Genomic DNA, 23,994 nt, shown 5'->3' with positions numbered 1-23,994 from the left:
GCATTCTTACGCACTCAGTGACAGTATCAATGCATTGCAGTTGTCAAGCAATAGCTTTATTTTCACTTTCAGCATTGCAGCCATATAAACATGTAAAAACCATTCCACCTGAACAACAGAGCCTTAGCTGATTCTTAAGGTTACACTGTCCTGCATTTCCTTAGCCACCAACCACCATGTACACGGCGTATACAACAAGCTGATACCACACAGCAAAAAAAATTGCAACCTGTACATGAAAACACCTTGTTAAATTTTCAAATCACTTACCTCGAATAAATATCATTTTTTTCAGTCGTAATTTTCACGCATACTCAATCTGCTGTTAATTCAAAGTGCATGGAGCATGTGATCATCACAAGTGATGTGTAGATTTTCCTCAAAGCGCAAATGTGCAGACAGCAACTTACAATGGTCATTTAAGATGCTTGGATTTATCAGTACCACATTAAAAGCAGAGCAGAAATGAAGGAAAATAAACTTGCAGGAAAATGCATTGCAGTGCCAAAACCAAATTTTTTTTTTGGTGGCATACTTTTGGTGGCATAGCGATTTGCAAAGCCCTAATCCCCATGTGTCATGGCCCACTGGTGGGCCACTGCCAAAGCAAACTGCCACTGCCAAAGCAAACTTCTTAGAAATGCCAGCGATAACAACAGCGGCCTGGCATGAGTGCTTTTAGCAGACTCTTCGAAAAACATGAGCTATCCTATAGCTTCATCACGTGCCTCAGTATTCATGGCTGCACAGAACGAATATACGACGCGGCCCACAGTGACTGTTGCAGTGAATGTGTTACGTATTAGGTATGCACCACTTGGTAATGCACCTCGAGCATAACTGCCCAAAATAAACTGTTTAAACAAATTGTTATCATTTATCAGGTACACTATTTTGACACTATCCTGCAACACTATGGCAATCCTCCAATTTTTGTGGGCAAAGGCCCTTCGAGACAAGAAAAGGCAACATAGACAACAGTGTTCAAACATGGGACCTACAATGTTTAGCATATTTATATATAATATATATACAGCAATGAAACTGAATGAAATGACAAATATAGAAAGGGGTGGCAAATAATGGCTCAGATTAGTCACCATGATGTACACCAAAGGCCCTGGCAACAAATCAACCATTCCTAATGGAACTTGGCAGATCACTGAAGTATGGATGCTGCATAGCCTCGTCTGCTGACACCCTCATGACTGGATTGCAGACTAGAAGCTTCTGAAATCAATAAGGCGGAAAGAGGTGTGAGATAAATACTACAGAACATGTTCACATTCCTGTTTAAAAGCCAACTTCAATAAAAAATTCAAGAAAGCAAAAAATATAGCCTTTTCATTCAGAGAAATACCAAAAAACTAAGCACAGGCTGTGACACACTCATTTCCAAGCACATTACTTCGGTAACAAGCTCAACTGCATTCAGCAAAACCAGACGGCTGCACAAGAACTTTAAAATTTCAAACATCAGCCAACCTGACAATGTGACCGTCAACATTTGCTGTTTCGTGAGCTGCGACATCACAGACCAGTGAACATGTGGGTCAGGTGCACTTAGGTGCACCTAACCCACAGATCATGCTATGTGTGGCATAGCCATATCGTTCAGACAACTACCAGTTGCTGATCCACCAGGACATTATGAACTTTACACATTCGGTCTCCTTCTCTACCCAGATTCTTTTTACATCACCCCTTACCTCACCCCCTACCCAATGTTGCCCAACAGTGCAGATTCCATCTACAATGTCGGAAGGTTACAGCACAGGCAATAGAGGAGTTTCTCTTGCATTACAACTTTAGCCATACATGCATGCATGCGCTACTATGAAAAAAATGACTGCGACCATATGCAACATTCTTCCAAGACACCAGGTAGTCAAGAGACACTGCTGTGACAGAAGCAATGTGAATCTTGGTCTGTTTCTAATCACAGTGAATAAAAAAGTGTGTTATTACACAATGTCCGAAAATAAACTCAAGGTGACATTTCGTGTGCTCACTCATGACCTGTTTTCAGTATCAACCGTGCCATGATCCTGTTGCAAGCAGAACCACCAGCCAAAGAAACATGAAACAACTGTCTGCATGCAAAAAGCTGTACATTACATTGAAGATGCTGCTAAGGCTACGCAATGTAAACCCATCCTTTAATGGATGGAGTAGAAGAGAAAGCCAACTGAGAAACACAATAAACATTCGCTCTACGTAAAGGTGTGAAAGACTTAATTCGACACAAACCTGCAGCAGGTCTCGTCCTCTGCCAGCTCAACTTTGGCACCACTTGTGCAAAGCTGGTTGTTGGATGGTACAGGGGAAAAGACTGCCAACGAGAAAATACAAAAAGATAAGGGAAAGCACAGAGGAGCACACTGTAGCCTCTGCACTGCACATTCAACTCTCAATGATTGAAACCCAAAACGTTCGACTGAAAATCTGATAAAACTGTGCAGAATTCAAATTAAGACGAGGCTTTTTAATATACTCTTGATGCTGATCAGACCAAAGTGTCACTATGAATAAGCCAAAGTACGAATAAGGTGAGTTTGAATTAACGAGTGTCCACTGCACATGGCACGCACAGGAGAGTGAAGGCACAAACAATCCACCGTGTCTAATACTGTGGATACAGACAACGATGATTGTGCCAGACATATGGAGATCTAAGTCTTCCGAACTATTGGTTTTACATTACATCAGCTGCAGATATAAAACAAGCACTGCAAGATTCTAGGCTATGCCCCAAATGTTCACAACTGTATTTCAGTGAAAACGAACAAACAAAGCAATGGAGAACGTGGTGAATGTAAGCACCATTCAATTCACAGCACCTCCCAGATCAAGACGGCTAGCAACACAAAAAAAAAATCAAGAGGGGGCTTCAATTTCAGACTAAAAAGTAAATGTCGCTCTCAACTTGAGATCAAGATGAGGAAAGATTACCATACAAGGGTGCATTGCCCAACATGAGTCAAAGATCTCTAAAGGTCTACAAAATGCTATGATGACTGAAAGTAAATATACACTCAGATATACAATACCACTGCCAGAGAACAGAAACACAAGCTAGCAAGCATGTATGAACCAAAACATTCAGAAAAGAGAAAGAAAAAAGAAAGCCATTTGCAGAACCCCTCACTCATGACCAGAAGAAATATAACGGATATAAAGCCTAGACAGTTAAGTAAAAAAAAACTGGCCGAAGCATAAAACTGTGGCAGCGTAAGAAAGTAAAAATGCCACACAGCTAGAATCCAACTTCTGACTGAGAAGAATAATGCAAAGAACTGCCAGTGATAGTTGTGCAACATCCGCAATAGGACAAGCACAGATATGCTCAGGATTTCACCACTAGGATTAGCATAAACTAGCAGAAAATATCAAACTGAAAAGACCAGAGTAAGCTCACTCTACAGTATCTGCAATAAGGTCTACAATGAGGAAAATTTGCCATTCTATACTCGTGCCTGCTTTTCTGCCATTTCAGAGCATCAAAATATATGCAACTTGAGGGGTGCGGGGGATGCAGCAAATAAAATGGCCAATTTGGTCACAATTTTTAATTTCACATATTTTTTTTATAACCCTTGGGTTTTCATCTGTCACGTGACAACAAATTACAGCGAAATATGTAGTAAAAACTTGGACATTTTTTTTTCATGTGCGGTTGTCAAAAATTATGAGCAAATCGCACTTTTGATGGTTCCAATGCATCGTGAATCCCGCAGGTTTCCGAAGACAGTGCACCAGGATCTTAGTATATCACCATGAAGAGCAAAGATCATAAGATCAGAGATTCTACTGGTTATAATGCCGCATTTCTCTGGCCAAAAGCAAAAGCGTACCAAGGTGATAAATGAGGAAAATGAGGGAATAAACTTTAAGGTTTGTTTTCTCAGCTTTCACTTCTTCTGCAATTGCCATCACTCATACCTTTGGCATTTCGTAAAGAATGACAACACAACGATTCTGTTTTTTTGTGCGTGAATCCCGAGATGTTGCAGAGTGCAATAAAGCTCGATTTTTTTTTTTATTTACACATGCAATAGTTCTTGAAAGTTATTTTTAAGATAAACGTTTTCGCGAGTATTGGGCATCTGAAGAAAGAACTAATAGCTTTACTGCACAGAACAGAGGTTTTGTGAACACGCTGACATTAAAAACCTGAGTACTTGCTCCATAATTATTTAATGCTCAGGGGATGACTTTCATCATCATCATCATCAGCCTTACTACACCCACTGCAGGGCAAAGGCCTCTCCCATGTCTCTCCAATTAACCCTATCTTTTGCCAGCTGCATCCACCCTTTGCCTGCAAACTTCTTAATCTCATCCGCCCACCTAACCTTCTGCCGACCCCTGCTACGCTTACTTTCTCTTGGAACCCACTCCGTTACCCTTAAGGACCAGCGGTTATCTTGCCTTCGCATTACATGCCCTGCCCAAGCCCATTTCTTTCTCTTGATTTCGACTAGGATGTCCTTAACCCGTGTTTGTTCCCTCATCCACTCTGCCCGCTTCCGATCTCTTAACGTTACACCTATCATTTTTCTTTCCATGGCTCGCTGCGTTGTCCTTAACTTAAGCTGAACTCTTTTCGTTAGCCTCCACGTTTCTGCCCCGTAGGTGAGTACCGGTAAGATTATGCTGTTGTACACTTTCCTCTTGAGGGAAATTGGTAAACTGCCACTCATGATCTGCGAGAATTTGCCATATGCGCTCCACCCCATTCTTATCCTTCTAGTTATCTCCCTCTCATGATCCGGATCAGCTGTCACTACCTGCCCTAAGTAGACGTATTCCGTCACAATTTCTAGGCTCTCGCTGCCAATTGTGAACTGTTGTTCCCTTGCTAGGCTGTTGAACATTACCTTGGTTTTCTGCATGTTAATTTTTAGACCCATCGATCTGCTCTGCCTGTCTAACTCATTGATCATGATTTGCAATTCACCTCCAGAGTGACTCAGCAAGGCAATGTCATCAGCAAATCGCAGATTATTTAGGTATTCTCCATTTATTCTTATTCCCAACTGTTCCCAATTCAGGCCTCGAAATACCTCCTGTAAACATGCGGTGAACAGCATTGGCGAGATTGTGTCTCCTTGCCTGACGCCCTTCCTTATTGGAATTCTATTGCTGACTTTATAGAGGACTATAGTAGCTGTGCAGTTGCTATATATATCTTCCAGTATTTTGACATAAGGCTCTTCTACCCCCTGATTAGGCAATGCCTGTATGACTGCTGAGGTTTCCACTGAGTCGAATGCTTTACAAGGTGGCTAATTCTATTACTGAGCAACTATACTAGCTAGCTTAAAATAAAATTAGTTCTGAAATTATCATAACAAGTATCATATCTGTGTCAAACTTGGTTACATTTCATGCATTAATAACTAAAATTGTCGCATCCCCTTTAAATGAGATGAGCCCCACAACAACAAAGTTGCTATTTTTACCTTGTAGTCAGGAAGCTGTGTCATCCCTGGCCATGTGTCCTCACTTGGCGTTCCTAACAACGTAGAACTTGTCAAGGAACATATGCTTAGGTTAAAATGCATGTACATTCATATACACACCACATGATTCACTTAACACAGACCAAGCTTAAAAGGAAAAAAAAAAAAACAGGATGAAACTGACGGCATATCATTGGCACCTGTGCTGCGCCAGTCAGAATACTTTTTACCGAGCACCCCATTTACTAATTTAATAACATTACCTACATCATTTAATAATTACTCATTTCAGAACACTATAATAAGTTAAAGCTATAAAGCATGTTCAGAAACAGTCGATTCAGTCATGTGCAGCAAGACAGCTGCTACACTAAAAAAAATTGATTTCATAGTAGCATAACTGGATTACAGCACTCTCTTCATGTGTGTTCAAGGAATGAAGCCCTTATGCTGGCTTTGAGCAAGCAAGAAATCCCCTAGTGCAGCAGGCACATGAGAACGTGACAGCACTGAACAAAATGAGAAATGCATATCTGATTCATAGCAGTCCTTACATGAGTGCCCATAAGTTAGGCGAATAAGATGCAGCTGTGCATGCTTTCTGTCAGCAGAACAAAACTGCTAATATAGCTTTTGTGGGAATCCGGGCTTCCCGCCGTTGCCTTAGCGCGGCTGCTGCCGGCATCCCGCGTTGTTCTTCTCTTTCCCTTTCTCCCGCCTCAGGAGATGGAGAGGCGGCTGGGTGACTAATCACCGTCATTCGGCCGCAGCTCAGGCCCGGCTTCCCAAGGGCCTTTGCCATTGGTGCATTTCGGCGGGAATTCAGGACCCGCTCGGGCGGCCGCGCGCCGCGCGCCCGTCCGAGCGGAGCTCCAAGAGAGACTCCTCCGAGACAGCTTAAGGTGCGAATGGTACTGTTCATCCGGGCCGGCCTTTGCCGTTCGGACTAGTGCATACTCGAGCTCGCCAGCGCGGGTCCTCGACCCGCCGCGGCTCGAGCCTGTCCAGGGGTCCAGAGACCTCCGACAGGCGCACCTTGAGTTGACTGCCACTCTGTCTCGCAAACGGCCCAACGGCCGACACGAGAGAGATCACAGCACTGCTGCGAGGACAATTTCCTGCAGCGGCGTGCTAGTGGCGCGCATTGCTCTTGTCGCTCCGAGTGCGCAGCGGAGCCTTGCTCCTCGCGCAACCCGGGACGCGGTGACTGTTGAGTCTGTGTACCGCTGGAGGACAGCGTGAATAAACGTCTCCTTCGTGAACTCGGAGGCCTGTGTCTTTGCGGCGAGTCGCTCTCCTCTCTGTAGAAGCTGAGTGCGCCGCAGCGGTGCCCCAGGGTGCGTGTGGTGACGGCTGATCGGGGCCTTTGGCTCGCGCGAAGCCCGAACCCGCGGTGGTTAGTGGCCTGTGCCTACTGAGAAACCCACACTTTTCATACACCGACAATGAAACGGCTTGCTTGTCACTTGCTCACAGCTAACACCTGAGCTTGGCTGATGAAAAGCACGACAGGGCAGTAATTCAGGTGTGCAACTGTGAAATCAAACGGACTGATAATCCGAGGGTTTCCTTTTAAAGCCCGAAAAAAACAAGTTTGAGCTATCTTGCCGCAAAACACTGCATCGTGTGCTTCTGAATGCACATCACAAATTTTCTAATCTTCACAGTGGTCTGAAATCAGTGGTTAGTGAACTAAATAACTAGTAACTGATTCTAAAATTGTAAATTGTGAATTGTAGGGTTTAACATCCAGAAACGGCTCATGGGATATGAGAGACCGCGTAATGAAGGGCTCCGGATTAATTCTGGCTATCTAGGGTTCCTTAACGTGCACTAACATCACATTGCACGAGGGTGTTCTTGTATATCACCTTCGTCAAAATATGGCTGCAGCGGCCAGGCTTGAACCAGTGGCTTCGAGATCAGCAGCTGAATGCCAAAGCCACTGAGCCGCCGCTGTGGGTCATAAATAATTCTAACTAGCCAATGGGAAACAATATAAAGTACACCCTTGCGCTACACGGATTCCAACAATATAAAGTTGATTTTGTGCATGCGTGACGTATTTTTTTAAAGCTTGGTCCCAGTTACGTGAAAGAGAATTGGACAAGCAATTACAAAAGCACGACAGGAAGCAAAGGGAAATGAATAAAATAAAGCCACCACAAATGCAAGGCACAAAAAAAAAAATGTAGCAAGCTAAGCAATAAGCATAGCGCCTGTGAAGCACATGTGGCAGCAAAGACAAACAAAGTTTGTACATGTCAGATCAGCAGCTTTTTTCAACTTTGGGTGCATGCACGGTATGGTAGCAACAAATCAAAAAGGATATTTGAATATTCTTTTCAGCTGATCATCCACATCACTTCCTGGGAACAGCGGTCTTCCAGCATTTGCAAGCTCTGCAAAAAAAATCAGTTAATGCATTAACGATAAGGAACCTACAAAAGAAAAGCTACTGCTTATAACTTACCCTATCCATAATCTGCAAAAGCGCAAATTTCAAAACAAGCATACCAGAATTATCACTTTAAGCCATATCCCTTATCTGAGAAGGACATAATCGATTAAGTAATGAGGTCATTACTTCGTTCAGGCAAGTTGCAGTGCTGTCACAATGTTGCATGCCTCCCAATTGCCTCCTAATACTATGAGTTTTAACATACGCTCCTCCTGTCTATCATATACACCTATCAATGATACAGAGAACAAAACGTCAGTCCAAGAATGTTTAAATCGACTAAATCCTTTTGAGAGCAAGGTTATCCACCTTGGAAAAAGCATGACATTTGCAGCAGCTTACTTCCTAAACAGGCAACTACCAGCACAGTTACTTTTTCTATCAAGGAAAGTAGCCTGACGAGGGTCTGCACAAGCATCTCTGTGTTTTGAAAATGCACACTCATGCCATTTTGAGATTTCTCAAATTTTGCAATTTTGCAATATCACTTTTGATAAATCTCAAAATGGCATGAGTGTGAAATTTTGCAACATCACCTTTAACCCCCAGCGGTTGCTCAGCGGTTAGGGCGCTCGGCTACTGATCCGGAGTTCCCGGGTTCGAACCCGACCGCGGCAGCTGCGTTTTTATGGAGGAAAAACGCTAAGGCGCCCGTGTGCTGTGCGATGTCAGTGCACGTTAAAGATCCCCAGGCGGTCGAAATTATTCCGGAGCACTCCACTACGGCACCTCTATCTTCATATCTTCTTTCACTCCCTCCTTCATCCCTTCATTTACGGCGCAGTTCAGGTGTCCAACGATATATGAGACAGATACTGCGCCATTTCCTTTCTCCCCAAAAAAACAATTATTATTTATTAAAAGGAATGACGCAGTATCTTCCTCATATATTGGCGGACACCTGAACCGCACCTTAAGTGATGGGATGAAGGAGGGAGTGAAAGAAGAAAGGAGCTCCGGGGTTCGAGACCGCGGCGACTGCGTTTCGATGGAGGCGAAATGCTAAGGCGCCCGTGTGCTGTGCGATGTTAAAGATCCGCAGTTGGTGGAAATTATTCCACTACAGCACCTCTTTCTTCCTTTCTTCTTTCACTCCCTCGTTTATCCCTTCCCTTAGGGGAGTCCAGTTCAGGTGTCTGCCAATATGTGAGACAGATACTGCGCCATTTCCTTTCCCCAAAAACCAATTTTTTATCACATTCACACTTTCGCCTTTACAATGATTGCCTAACCACTGTGTCTTTGAGTTTCATTTCACTGCTGTTTTTTGTCCCACTGCTGTGTAGGTTTCCAGTGGGAGGAGGCTGCTGGAGGGTGGAGGTCTTAGGAGGGTGCGGTTGGGTGGGTGGAAGCATTTGGCACACAGACCATGGTGCTTTTGCCGAATTAGGACTATACTGAAAACGCAGTAGAAAGATAGGTAGACTAACCTGCAAAAATGCAGCCGGCGGACCACATGTCGATGGAGGTTGTGTACAACTTTGCCCCGAACAAGACATCCGGTGGCCGATACCATAGCGTGACAACCTAGATGTTATGAACATGTTCAGCGGCACTCTCATCTCCTTTGAATGAGCATGACATCAACAGTGAAACGGCAGAATATACGTGCCTCAGCTGAGTAGCATCTAACAGGAATTCCAAATGCCCTTGCCAGGCCAAAGTCGGCCAACTTGAGTTCCCCATTCTGAAAAACAAAACAAACAAAAAAGATCAGCACGGCACAACCTCAATGACTTGATGCTTTCAGTTAATGCTGGAGCACTTTTCAAAGACAGCAAGACTGCATTCCAGAGTAACAAAACAAGTTCTGAACTAGGCGCATGCACTTAAAGAAGCTACACTTTCAAGGCTTGGATGCAGAAGGGAAAAAAAAAAAGCTAAGGTATGTTTAAGCAAAAGAAGGTGAATATATGTTGCTGACAACATTTGGACCTAAATATGGATTACCAGACACATAAAAGTTTTGAAGAAAAGAAAGAAAAGCCTCTCTCAAATGGTGTACCATATCTCTAAAACAACAGAGATATGGTCTGGCTTAAAAAATGATTAATATTGCATTATGTATCACATTAGACACTTCTTAAAATAGTGAAAAACAATAAATTTGCATTCTTACTCAGAACAGACAACGGCCACTTAAAAGTTTGTGTAGCTGTTTTCATATTATGGCATGCTACAATCCTGCTAAGTCTTCTAGAATCCCTGTACATAGTACACAATGACTACTGCCCTTTCCGCATGAACCACCCAGATTATATATGTTTGAAGTGGCATCTTAAGGGTCTCAGTGCTGCAAGTCCGCAGCTTTTAACGCACGAATAAGAGGCACGAAGATACTGCTCAGGAATGCCTTGAAATCAACAGGCACAAGGCCAGGAGTAACATTAACATGCAAAAAATTATTCTCTGTTACAGCACATACAGAGCTTTGTTTTCTATTAGCTGCCAAAAATATGCGCATATCATAGCCTGAGACCCACACAAAAGAATACACGAGACATTTCCTTTCTGACAGGAAAGAAAAAAATTGTGTTTTCAATAATGGCCTTGCGGAGAGTATGCACATATTTTACTCGAGTTTAGTAAGCTGTAACAGGTTCAACCACTTGGTTCACCCAGTCTAGACACACTGGTACACCAATCTCAAGCATGAACACATTCCACAGCTGAAAATTTTTCTAAAGCATGAGCTTAGATGATAATCAGTTTTGTAGCTTAAGACACATTATTTTTTTTTAATTGCATGTAATATCTGAATAATTTAGGATGGCAATCATTTAACTGAAATACTAAGCATTACACCATGTAATAAAAATTTCAGCTAGAACAAAAGTACCTAGCAAAGCATGAAATCATGTTAGTATATTGAATCAGAAATTACAAGTATTCTCGAATTTCTTCTTATCCCATACTAATGCATTATATCTGTTGCATGACTTGTGGCCATATAAAGGCCAATTTTGGATTGCAGAAAAAATTATGCATTCAAATCACAAACTGCATATTTACAAAGCCCAAAATATAGAAAAGATACAATACCTTGTTAATGAGCAGGTTTTGTGGCTTCAAATCTCTGTGCAATATATTATTGCTATGGCAGAATGCAAGGCCACGGAGTAACTGGAACATAAAAGACTAAAAAAAAAAAACAAGAACAGATCTGGTTACTTGCTTTGTTGTAGAAACCTGGAGGTTTCATCTGTCCTGATATATGTGCAAACCTGATATATGTGCAAACGTCACTAAGGCCCCTAGTTTTCTGCAATTCCGTGATCCCACAAAAAATCATGGATTTTAGCATTTTTCGCTGAATTACATGTTAGCAGCCACAAACCTTTTTTTTTATGGCATTGCATTATTGGACGTCAGTAGGAATGATAGAATTATGGGAATGAAATGACTTTAATCCCCTGAGTTCTCTTCAAACACAGAATACGGTAATGAACAAAGTTCTCCTGGTGCCTTCATCTGCTCGAGCAATTCTAGCATGTCAAATGCTGCAGTGCTAGCAGCAATGAGCCCACATGGTTCTGTGGGACGTCAGATACTGGTACCTGTCAAAAGCGTATTACCATATCTGCTCAACTATAATGCTTTTTTTTTCTTCAATCATCTGCTTCCAAAACCACCTCGTGTTATACTTGGAACCAGACTGCGAATATAGAGCAAATTTTTTTTCTTTTGCTGTTCTTTGAGATATCCACAGCAAGCTCACTCACAAAGTTCATGAGTTGCGAGGAAAGAGCAACTTTTCAATGACCCTGGGCCATTGAGATGAAGCGCGCAGCCACTGATGCGTAAAAGACCACATGCGCTAACGCGTGGGAGGCTTCCTGTGTAATATGGCCGATTGTTTACCCTCATTTCACGGAATACAAAATTGTCCATCACAGAAAACTAGAGGCTTTAAAGATAACAGACCAAATTTAACAGGCGCACTGTGAAGGGCTAAAAAACGAAAGAACGGGAGCATGATTAAACAAAACATGACCAATACATGAAACCTAAAGCATGCACTAAATATGAATCTATGACAGCCATGACAACACACATATAAACAAGACAGCAAGGCATTCCTTGTTTTACACACAGAGTATAAATAAAGTGCTACCACAGATGCATTTATTGCATGAAAATCAGTGGTTTTGTAAATGCAACATGAGGACATTAGTTCCTGAAGATACTGTGTCATTATAAACACAAACTTATCTGCTCATGATTTATTGTGCTAAAAAGGAATGATACTCTGTTTGTCAACGTCATACAGGTAGAGCCCATCGTTCAGAAGTAAAACTTGATTATACCCGATTCTTGCACCCCAAACACATTTCTTTAAAACCAGGTTAAACCCAATTTCTTCCAGAAAAAATTCCTATTCCAGAGTACACACAATGGAAAGGGAATAAGGGGCTCGTTAAGATATACATACATTTAAAAGGGCATAGAAAACGTATGTTTTCCTAAACAAGTTGAAGACACTGCATAAAAATTAGCTCATATTCTGTGCTTATTCCTAGAAAAGTGTTCGTTCAACTGGTGATCTTAAACTCCTCGTAATAATAATAATAATTGGTTTTTGGTGGAAAGGAAATGGCGCAGTATCTGTCTCATATATCTTGGACACCTGAACTGCGCCGTAAGGGAAGGAATAAAGGAGGGAGTGAAAGAAGAGAGGAACAAATAGGTCCGTAGTGGAGGGCTCCGGAATAATTTAGACCACCTGGGGATCTTTAACGTGCACTGACATCGCACAGCACACGGGCGCCTTAGCGTTTTTCCTCCATAAAAACGCAGCCGCCGCGGTCGGGTTCGAACCCGGGAACTCCGGATCAGTAGTCGAGCGCCCTAACCACTGAGCCACCGCGGCGGGGCAAAACTCCTCTTAATGATTGTGATTCATGAGAAGACCTAATTTGAGGACATGCTAGAAAAGTAATTTTTAAAAGCAAGGCGCCACAACATGGGTATTGGCCAGGAATTTATTCAACATCATGTATCAAGCATTATCCGTGGTAACAATGCCCTGCTCTAGGTCACTTACCCGTTTAAAATAGCCTCTGTGATGTTTAATGACTGCTTCGCAATGTACAAGGCAGAAAGGCATTACATGCATGCGAAGTGCTGCGAAAAAAAAACTGACAGTTTACGCAATAAAATAATTGCAATAAATGAGAAAAAATATGATTTGGTGAACAGTCTTTTTCTGTGCAACCTGTAATTTTCGTGTTTGTAAAATATTGGGGAAAAATAGACCATTTTGCATCTTGCACAAAAACAAGTGCCTATAGAGAATTGTCTTATGCTGCAATAGAAAGGACCAGACAAAAGTCCAAATTATGGAAATTTTTCTGAATAACCCGATCTGTACCCGAATTTCAACTAATAATATATTGCCCGATTTTTACCTCCAAATTCTGGAAAAAATAAAACATGAAAACAAAGGGCCCCACATGTAAGTTAGGTCAGTGCTCACAATACAATATACTGTTTGCATCCCTTCAAAACCTTATTATGAGACAAAAGTTGTAATACAATCACTAAAAGCACCTAAGAGCCAAGGCCTCTCGGTAAATTCCAAAAGCCAACACAATACTTAATTTTGACCATTTATACCGCAATGCCTTTTCAGGCCCATTCTCTTGTGATTTTAGCATGTTTAACGATGCAAAAACAACTCAAGCATGTATGACTTTCAGGTGCAAGAAAATTTCAGGAGGTTAATTGAAAGCATCCAAACAAATCAGCAGGTACCTTTTGCCTCTCCTTCATTTCCTCTACATAACAGCACTTTTTAAAAAACATCACTGACTTTCTTTTGCTTTTCAGTAGGTAGCGCACAGCTTACCTTAACAACTTCAAGATCAATTTCACCATTGAGGCTGTCGAAATACTTCTTCAAATCCTGGTCACAGTGCTCAAATACAAGGGTCAGTTTTTTCTCGCTATGGAGAACATCGTGTAATCTGTGAAAAAAGAAGAGAATACCACCCTGTACCGTTAAAAGAAAGTTATGCACTGTGCTCCCACAGCGCATTACTCCACTTTCAATTCAATAACAAAAAAAAAGACCCATAAGGAGCTGAGGCAGAATGTCACAATTGCCAAACTAAGGCATGCGGGTCATTCCACGGCAAACGTCGCAGACGTTGTGCTCGACCATCTCCAATTTGTTCAAAAAAATTCATGGAAACGTCTCCTAATGTGTGTGATCAAAGCCTGAAATTTTTTTCCGAAAAAAATTTATTCATAAGGTGAGGGAAGTTTGAATATTTAGAAAAGGCGAGAAACTAGGCACTGCTCAGTAATAAAAAATTCAATTTAAAAAAAAAACACTTCACAATTTTTTTCATTGACATTTACGCAGATTCTGGATTTCGATATAATCTGGAGCATGCAGCTATATATGGCAGAAATATTTTTTAAAAATCGAAGAAAAGTATGAAAATGTACCATTTTTGTCGTTTTTTTGTTTTGAATATCAACTTTCTCTTGGAAATTCGGAAATAGCCGTTTTGTTTCTCTAAATGTCTAGTACCTATAACAAATGTTACACGTGATGAAACTGCGAACATCAAAGTAAAATAAAATACTAAAGTTGCAAAAGTGCGTTTTAAACCAAAAACGGTCGTTAATTTCACCCTCAGGTGGTCCAAGTACAAATACAAACAATAGCGGGTTACGTAGAACAGTTTATTGCCTTTCATTTCTGACATTTTTATCAAGGTACTTTTTGTTTAAAGCGAGAAAAGAATTTTTGAAGTGTAGCTCTAGCGCCGCAAGTTGCGTTGTCACAGAGCACGACACTGCTGACACTGAGGCCAGATGAAATGTAGAGTTCTTGTCCTTAAGTGTGGTTTGCACTGCAGGCAAGCATGGGAACATTGAGTAGTCGAACAGGTATTCGTGGGAAAAGATTTTCTTAACGGTGCCGAGGCGGCACAAGCCCAAGTGAGCTAGTTGTTCGGTGTGGTTCTGTCGCAGTCAGTCATTATTGTCAGCGCCATGACGGATGTAAGCACCAGCATAAGAGCTTGTGAGACGCCAATCTGGTGTTGAAACAGTCTGCGACGCAGCAGCACTACGTGGTACCTGACCGTTGTGGTCGCCAGAGGCTCATTCATGCACAGTTGTTTCCGATGTGATGTTTTGGTTGTATTTCATTTAATCATTGTAATTTCTGCTGTAATACTCCAGCGACAAATGTAGACGAGCAGCAGCTGGCGAAGCACCTTCATGCGAGCGACCCACCTACGCGCAAGCGGGCCATGTTCACCGCAGCGGTGTGCACTTCGCACCTTCACGTGCGCTCCAAGGCACGTGCTCTCCGCAATCTTATTCGGATATAAATAAAGCACTTGTGATGCGCCTGCCATGCCAGCTGGTCATCCCTCCTTGTGGTCCATGCGAGACAGCATGCTGAATACCCTTGTTTTTCTTCTCTTGGCTTCCCCGCACCAAAGCAGGTCTGTTCGAACTTGAAAGCGAAAACGATCTCGTTTATTGCATATCATCCGCCGAATGTCACGTGATATCTTCTTTAGCTCCAGCCCTGAAAATGTACAACAGCGAACGACAACAAACCGAAGCTGTCTGGCCATAAGTGTCTTGCCATGCCAGGTGCTATGTTCTGCGGTGAAGAGGCGTTAAAGGGACACTGAGGAGAACCCTATCAAATTTTTTTTGTTAGCAAAATCTGATAGTTCGGCATTTCATGGCTCTGTTGCCGCTTGTCCGGCAGCGAAAGATGCATTTATTTCAAAGAAATTTGAATTCGAAGTTGAAAAAGTTTTTCCCGCCACTCTGATTCAAACTCGAGAACTCTTATGACGACACGGAGAACTCCTATGACGTCACAGGACAGAGTGACGTGAAACGTGACGTAAACGGAGACTCCGTGATTTCTGGCGGCTAGCAGCGCGGTCTAGCAGCTGCCGAAATGAAAGCTACCGCCGCCGCACGTTGAAGGCATCTATCGGGTGTCGCTACAGTCGCTCTGTTTACGTTTGCACCGGCGTCTTGCCAGCGTTGCAATGGATCCCATTCCCGAACACGACGACGTAGTTCTTGCAAAATCTCCGGCCTGCATTTCAGCGACCTCAGCCCCACAGGGCGTGCGATACTTTTGAGGGAGCACGGTTAGGTTAGGCGCCGGCGGGTCGTTTCCCCCTTCCTCAGTGAGCAGCCGTTGCAAACTAAATATCATAACCTCAGTGCGGGGAGTCGCGAGGCGCCAGGACAAGGTCGGCGCGTTGCGCCCATCGGAGGCTGGCCGGGGCTTTGGGGCCAACGGATTGGGGTTCCTTGAAAGGCGCGGTTGCACGGGGCAGCAGGCGGCGTCGAGGTCTCCCACGGTTGCAAGGGCCAAGTTATTTATTTATTTTATTGCCACAAAAAACAGATAGGTGCTCAAGGGAGGTCGCGTTTAAAGTGGGCGCCTTGAAACTAAAGCCGACGCACGACGCTTCAACGGCTTCCGCTAGATCCAACGGGTCCACTGGATCGGGCTCTCTCGCCCACTTGCATGTACCTTCATATGTGTACCGTGAATGGATCAAATTAGCCGAGAGCTCGAAAAGAACAACTCCGCCCAACTGCCGAAGTTATTGAACTACGTCACAATGTGCACCTCTCCGCGGGGCCGAATCAGTCCGGCCGGGCCGGCGGCGGCTGGCGCACTCGGCGCGAAATAGAGACATGCTCCAAGTCTCCCCGCCAGTGCAGTCACTGTGCGCCAAAGCCGCCGAACGCGTCGGCGGTCAAGCGCAGTTGGAGTATAAAGGGTCTCGCTTTGGCCGACTAACGTCGCCGTGCAGCGCGCGCGTGCGCGTGTTACACCGGAGCATAAACGCGCCTTAACAGAGCCTGCGCTTAACCGCTAACCAACGTATTCGTTGGCGGCATCTATAGGAGCCACTGAAAACCCCCGCCCACTCACTGAATAAAAAAAAAAAAAACCTGTGCTGAAGTTCTGAATTGAACCAGGGCCTTTGGCGCTTGAGGCGGAGACGCTACCACTCCACCACGACGGCTCAAGTAGCAATTGTCAATAAAGGCGCATCTTGTGAATGCACTCTTCCGATGCAGAAATCTCCGCGCTTTCGCTACGTATATCCTGGCCTAACAGAGCTAGGCCATCAGCAATTTTTCTGAACTGCCTTGTACTTTGTCTCCCGTCCCTAATAAACGATTTCCGTTAAGTAGTTTGAAGTTGACTGTTTCGCCAGGCGAGCGTGCGAAGACAAGTGCTGCCTTGTACGATTACCGACCATCGTGCCATCATAGTTTTTCATCGACCGTCGTGATCATCTGACAAGCCTTAACAGGCTCCTCCAAAGGTTAACTAGCACTTGAAGCGGCACTTGGAGTTCCTCTGCTGTTCGGCGCTTGTAAATCGAGGCGCGTCAAAAACAAAACCACGGGGCACACAAAGCTCATAGGCGCAAAGCGCTTTAAAAAATCGAAACTCTCCTGGCCGCCTGTGGCGCCGCCAAGCATCAGTTTTCTTTGCTTCCAACATTCAGGTTGCCTTTTGTTTGCCTTCTTTGTGTGATAAATGTGCACTATCGATTTTAAAACAAAACTTACTTCAATATTGAACCGCGCAATCTTCCTTTGTCAGCCTCAGAGATTCGCACCCCATGTAGGAAGGAAAATTCCTCCAAAGTGGCATCTCTTGCACTACGACGTCACCACGCTTGTACTTGCGAGTTTGGCCTGTGGCGGCGATACCTATATTTTGGTTCTTGCTATTTTCTACCTTACAAGAGTTTTGTTTTCAGTAAGAGCGGCGTTTTTGTGATCAGGAGCTGGTATTGTATCAATACAAGCCAACTTCAATTTCTCCTCAGTGTCCCTTTAAAAGACGACGCAACTTGCGGCGCGAGAGCTCTACTTCAAAAATTCTTTTCTCGGTTTAAACAAACCTCAGGGTGAAATTAACGCCTGCTTTTGGCTCAAAACACACTTTTTGCAACTTTAGTACTTCTTTTTACCTTGATGTACACAGTTTCATGACCTGTAACATTTGTTATAGGTACTAGACATCTAGAGGAACAAAACGGCTATTTCCGAATTTCTGAGAGAAAGTTAATATTTAAGGCAAAAAATGACAAAAATGTTACATTTTCATACTTTTCTTCGATTTTGTTTAAATAATTACACCGAATAAAGCTGTGAAGTGTTTTCTAAACATTTCATTTTTATTAATTATTTAGCAGTGCCTGGTTTCTCGCCTTTTCTAAATATAAAACTGCCTTCATCTCACGAATAAATTTTTTTAGGAAAATATATTTCAGGTTTTGATTACGGACATTAGGATAAGTTTGCATTAATTTTTTTTTAACAAATTGGAGATGGTCGAGCGCAACGTCTGGGATGTTTGGCGTGGAATGGCCCATGTTTTAAATATTCCAATACCATAGCAGCTCAGTATCTTAAAGCAAAGTCATGGAAATCTCACAATTTTTAGAAACACCTGCCAGTAGACACTGTGAGTTCTAACATACATTACAAAAATATGGAAGAATGGGTCGTTAACAGAAGAAAATTTTGTGAAAAATGTTCAATGAATTTTCCTGTACAGTTAGCTAGCGTGCCAGTGTCAGGTTAAGGGCAAGACTGAAAACAAGTTTCTTTAATTTCGTATTTATTCACATCCATTAAGAAATGTGCTTTCAACGAGAACTGTAACCCAGCTGTATCTTTGAGACATAAAAGAGCACTGAGAGAATAATTATGTCCTAAAGCTACATTTTACTATGAGGGACATAACAGTAGAGAAGAGCCCTAAATTCAAACACCTGAGGTTTGTTACCGTACACCAGAGACCTCAGCACATCTTTGCACTTAGTTCCTCGGAAATGTAGAGCAAACATAATGGGGATTCACAATGCAAAAATCAGCGCAATAGAAAAGTTTTCTGACAAACCAAACAACAAAAATGCCAAATGAAAATGCCTCAAATTGAGAACAGTGCAGTGGAAGGAAAAATGAGAGAAATAATGTTAAGGATCAGAGAACAAACTAAAGTCAGTGATATCCTAGCAAAAATTACAAATAGGAGAAATTGGACTTTGGCAAGAAATGTAAGTCTAGCCAATGATGAATAACAACAACAAAAAAAAGACAGTTGCTGATTGAAAACATAGCACAGTGCAGCTGTGAAGGATCAGGTCTGCAATTCAGACAAAAGACAAACATTTCAATGAAGTCGGCCCGTGGACTATGTCTATGCAAACGGCTTACGAACATCACAAAACTTTTTGCATCACCTCCTGATCGGTATGTAACAGGTGCAGCAAGGAAAGGTGTTCTTATACAGCAAGCAAAAACTCACCTGACAATGTTCTTGTGCTTCAACTCCTTCAAGAGACAGATCTCCCGCAATGCAGAACTTGGGACGCCCTACAAAAGAAAGGTGAAAAGCACGATGAAATGCAAAGTCTGAAACACATAACCTTAGGAGCCTCCCACTCCCACCAAGCAGAGTGCACTGTTTGCAAACTTCACATCTTATCACTTCTTTAAAGCTGATAATTGTTCAGTCAAATAACACTTTCTTTGACTGACTTCAAATTTTCAAGTGGGAAACCTCTGCTCCGCTTTGAGCCACTAACGACCCAGCAAGTCAACACATGACCGCTGCAATCGCTAGCAGGGAGTGCAAGAGAGAAAATAAACATGAGCAGTCATACCCTTCATGTGAGAAGATACCTGGTAAGTGTAAAGAAAATACAGTAGGATAGGAAAGGAAGAAGAGGCTCGGTAGACTGCAGAAAGGTAGCCCAATGGTGAATCATAACGCCATGCATATTGCTGTCAATACTGCACATATCACAAGCCAAGGTATGTGACCATTCAACAAGACATACGGCACTGAATGATGCACATATATTGCCCCATTTTTATTCTAAATCCCATTTTATTTTTATTTCTTCATATATTTTTGACAGTCTGAGTTTGATCAAACTGCATGATACATCCCACTTCCCAAACTAAAAAAATTTATGCTCAAAAGCCAAGATATTAGACTCAATTGTGCAGTATTGAGAAGTATAGCTTAAGAAATCAAGAAATTATACCAATTCAGGTCAAAGTAGCCATGGATTATAAAGTAAATCTTATGCCCATGTCACATAGTCATTTTCAATGGTCCTTGAACCAAAAACTCCGCGGCCAAATGCAACTTGCTAACGGGGTAGCTCCAATGCCAGTTGAGTCAATACTCTATCCAGTCAATGGAGTAAGAGCGGAACCCTATCAAGACTGTGAAAGCGTTCAAGTGGCAGTAGCACGAATTCCTAGACATGGAGCAATCACAGCCTCAGCAATGCACAGGGAAATTAAACTGAAGCGGTATAAACATGGAAAACCACTTGACTCAGAAATATACTTTTATTTGTGGAGCCACAACCGCACATAATATCAATGGTGCCAGTCAAAAAATATTCGACAACTGCCTGTTTAAAAGTGAACAAGTGCCAAAAAAGCTTAGTCAAGCACCGATTTTCAAAGGAACTAAAATTCCTTCCACAAATAGGAATACACGCACCAGCAGCTAGTCCTCAAGACCAAACCTGGCTGAACTCATTCAACTCATAATGCATGCACATTGGCTGCCTTAAACCACAATTTAGGTACATAGACAGGCACTACGCAGCTCTGAAGAGCTTGAATTATTTATACTTGGTTTGGTTTGTGAGGGTTTAACGTCCCGAAGCGACTCAGGCTATGAGGGATGCCACAGTGAAGGGCTCTGGAAATTTCAACCACCTGGGGTTCTTAAACGTGCACCAACATAGCACAGTACACGGACCTCTAGCATTTCGCCTCCATCAAAATGAGACCTCCGCGGCTGGCATCGAACCCACGTCTTTCGGGTCAGCAGCAGAGCGCCATAACCACTGAGCCATTGCAGTGGCGCATTATTTACACTGCTCAAGCTGTAAGCGTGCTTAGGAATGCAAGTACTTTGTGGCACAAAATGCCGTAAGGTCCACAATAATGCTCTCCCATTCAGGCTGCATTGTGAAAGTCTTGAATTAAATCATACTGCTGTGTTCAGTAAGGCATGTTGCTGGGCTAGTTAGCTTAGCACTTTTTTGAAGCTTGGAAAAAATCCACCTTGGCGCAAATAAATTCACGCAGGCAAAAGAGACAAAGAGACAACGGACAGGCGCCTGTCCGTTGCCTCCTTGTCTCCTTTTCCTGTGTGAATTTATTTGCGCCAAGGTGGATTTTTTCCAAACATACTGCTGTGGCACATCGGCTCCAGTATATCAAATGTAGGAAATGAAGAGTAAGTTTTTTTCCCCAGCATTTCTTACAAGTGCTCAGAAAAAATTTGACACAGAAAAATTAGAAGCATAAGTCCTGTTATTGTGTTAGCCGAAATTTAGGCGAGTTTGGAGGCACGTGTCAACAGCGCAAACAAAGATGAGACGTAGACGTGAAAACAGCACTTGTCCGTGTTTCTGTCTACGTCCCGTCTTTGTCTACATGCTGATGCACACTTATTGGGTGTGCTATCATAGAAATTTGCCAGAGAACAGTGCAAGAGACAAACCACACTTGATCGATCCAAAGCCTGTCTTAAGGTATGTCACCACCTTTGAAAAGGCGTCTTTTTGTAAAAATTACATTTTTTCTTTTTAGATTTCGAGAATCCCCTAACATTCAAAAATGTTTTGCAGCAAGAATAATGTTCATATCTTATTTAGTTCAGAAGTTATAGCCAACTTTCAAACAGGTGGTGAACAGTTCTGAAACGGAAACTGATGTGGTTTGGCAACAGAAACTGATAAATCAGCGATAATCAACAGCCTATATTGAAAATTTTCTGTTATGTTCTAGTCTGATATGTAAAAGATTATTCAAAGGCAATTTGTAAGGCTTCCTTTTTTTAAAACTTTGCTTTAAATTTTTGCAAGGGGGATGCATGAAGCTACAAGCGTCTCTGTTTACTTTGCATGCGCTTTATGCTACCACTTTGAATGCTACTGGATTCGTCCTTTTTATAGGTATTATTTTTAGTAGCAACAGTAATAACATAGGCTGGACATATTTATAAGAAGGCATGGCCAAGTTCAGGGTACAAAGGTGATTGAAACGGAACTTTCTTGGCAGTCGCCACACGATGAATGCTCCGACCGAAGACCATGCGGACGTGAATGTATCAGCGAGTGCTGCAAACCTTGGGAACTTGGAGAACAATTGTGACGTGCCGCTGCAAGAACCTCTACTGCAAGGGAATAGGATGATAGATATGGAGATCCTATCATCAATCATGATTTGGCAACGGGTTCCCAAAGACGTCCACGCGAGCCTCGCCATCCTAGTTTTTGGTCTATATGATGCTGTGTGCCACTTCAATAATGGCAACAGAAGTACAGAAGATATTTTGAGGGAAGCAGGCATCGAACCCGGCCACTACACTCTCGTAGCATGTTGCACCAGTGACCAGTACCGTGTGAAGAAGGCCCAGCGTCAATCAACAGGTAAGGTAAAACATTTCCGCAAGAAAAGACGGGCAGCAACAAAAGCCAAAAGAGCTCGTGGCAGCTAAGGAGGGCCCTAGCTATGAACCTGGTCAATTTTAACCTCTTAGGGTATGATGATCTTGTTTCTACAAGGACTGAAAAACTTTAATCTTGTCGTTCTAAAAACTTGATTTCTTGCATTTTCTTGTTGCGCAAACAGTTATAACTTCGAAATTAATAAATATTTTTCAATGAAACTTTGCACGCTCGTTCCTTTGTTACTAGCCTGTGCAATGAACTAGGGTGAATGAAATTTAATGGTAAGTTTTGATTTAATCATGTGTTATGTCAAGGAATGCAGGCAAAAACGACATTTTTTGTTTTCTTTGGTATTTTTGCTATAACTTGGTTCCCAATTATCGGATGGCAAAGATCCTAGTTGGTTGCACAGTCTGATTAGTTGGCTAACTCTGTGCCAAAAAGTGTACAATTCCTGCTCTCCATTCGCTAGTTATGAATGTTCGCGTCATAGCCAAGTTTGGGCAATTTTTTGTCATTAACAAATGCCAGCATATTTTTTTTCACCCTTGCTTGCTTTTGAGTATCATATAAAACGGTGCTTTATAAGGTCAATGTGAAATAAAAATTTAATGGTCGAAATTTTAAAAAAATTTGAAAAAGGTGGTGACATAACTTAAGACGCCACGTTCGAAATAGCTGGTCCACTAGTACAAGAGGAGGGAGGTCTCCCCTCGCGAGCCACAGGACATCCGGATGTGACAATGTGTAAGTTTACATAAACGTGTAAAAACTTTGGCCAACCCTCAAGAACTAATGGCGAATATACAGTTTCATGTGAATAAAGAAAGTTCTTAGTTATTTGGGTAATTTGCAAATATTGTTAAGTTCTTGCGAACAAGGGTTTCAACAGTGTTGTTTTACCTCGTCGTCGTCGTCAAGTCTCACACGCTTGAGTGCCACAATCTCTTGCGTTTCTCTATTTTTCGCCTTGAACACGGTCCCGTAAGTACCTGAAAAGATGCGGGCATTAAGACTCCTGCCGTGAACAGATACCACCGCTGTGGAATACCAACTGCACGTTGTCTCAGAGACATGGGAGAAGCTAGAAATATTGGTCAGTTTTCATGCATCGCGAGAACAATAATGCACAGCACATCTTGGAGCGACAGGATGGTTGGAGTACCAGTGGCAAGAATATGAAAAGCAGCTCGAAAACAAGTAGAGGGACTGAAGGTAAATAACAGCAAAAAGAACATGAGTATAGGAGCGTTGTACCTTCTCCTATCTTCTCAAGTTTCTCATATTTCTGCATGGTAACGGCCGAAATAGAGGGACATAATACCCGTTTTTTTTTTTTCTATCACTGTTTACGCCGGCTGAGCGTCGCTCACGATCATAAGGCGGCGGCCATATTTGTAGGTGTAAAAAGAAAATAAAAAACATGCTGGCAATACGTAAATTTTCTTGTTAAATATATAAACACCTACATGAATGTTACATGCTGCTGGTTTTTGCAAACGTTAGCAATCATTAACATGACAACGAAAGAAGATTACAATAAGAGATG

At 42.5% G+C, this 23,994-nt stretch overlaps 1 protein-coding gene across 1 annotated transcript; it reads right to left on the bottom strand.

The window, feature by feature from the left end:
• Positions 1–34: 34 nt before the first annotated feature.
• On the bottom strand, positions 35–23,871 carry LOC144125423 (cyclin-dependent kinase 5-like). Its single transcript, XM_077658793.1, is given in 12 exon segments — positions 35–1,230; positions 2,251–2,277; positions 2,279–2,332; positions 5,466–5,526; positions 7,798–7,867; positions 9,357–9,453; positions 9,539–9,613; positions 10,969–11,064; positions 13,775–13,892; positions 19,265–19,332; positions 23,349–23,437; positions 23,703–23,871. Coding segments are annotated over 12 exon segments (891 nt in total). The 5' UTR covers positions 23,740–23,871; the 3' UTR covers positions 35–1,131.
• Between the last annotated feature and the right edge of the window lie 123 nt (positions 23,872–23,994).

This window comes from Amblyomma americanum, chromosome 3 (genome assembly GCF_052857255.1).
Source record: "Amblyomma americanum isolate KBUSLIRL-KWMA chromosome 3, ASM5285725v1, whole genome shotgun sequence".
Classification (NCBI taxonomy): domain Eukaryota; kingdom Metazoa; phylum Arthropoda; class Arachnida; order Ixodida; family Ixodidae; genus Amblyomma; species Amblyomma americanum.
This window is presented reverse-complemented; position numbering and strand designations above follow the sequence as displayed.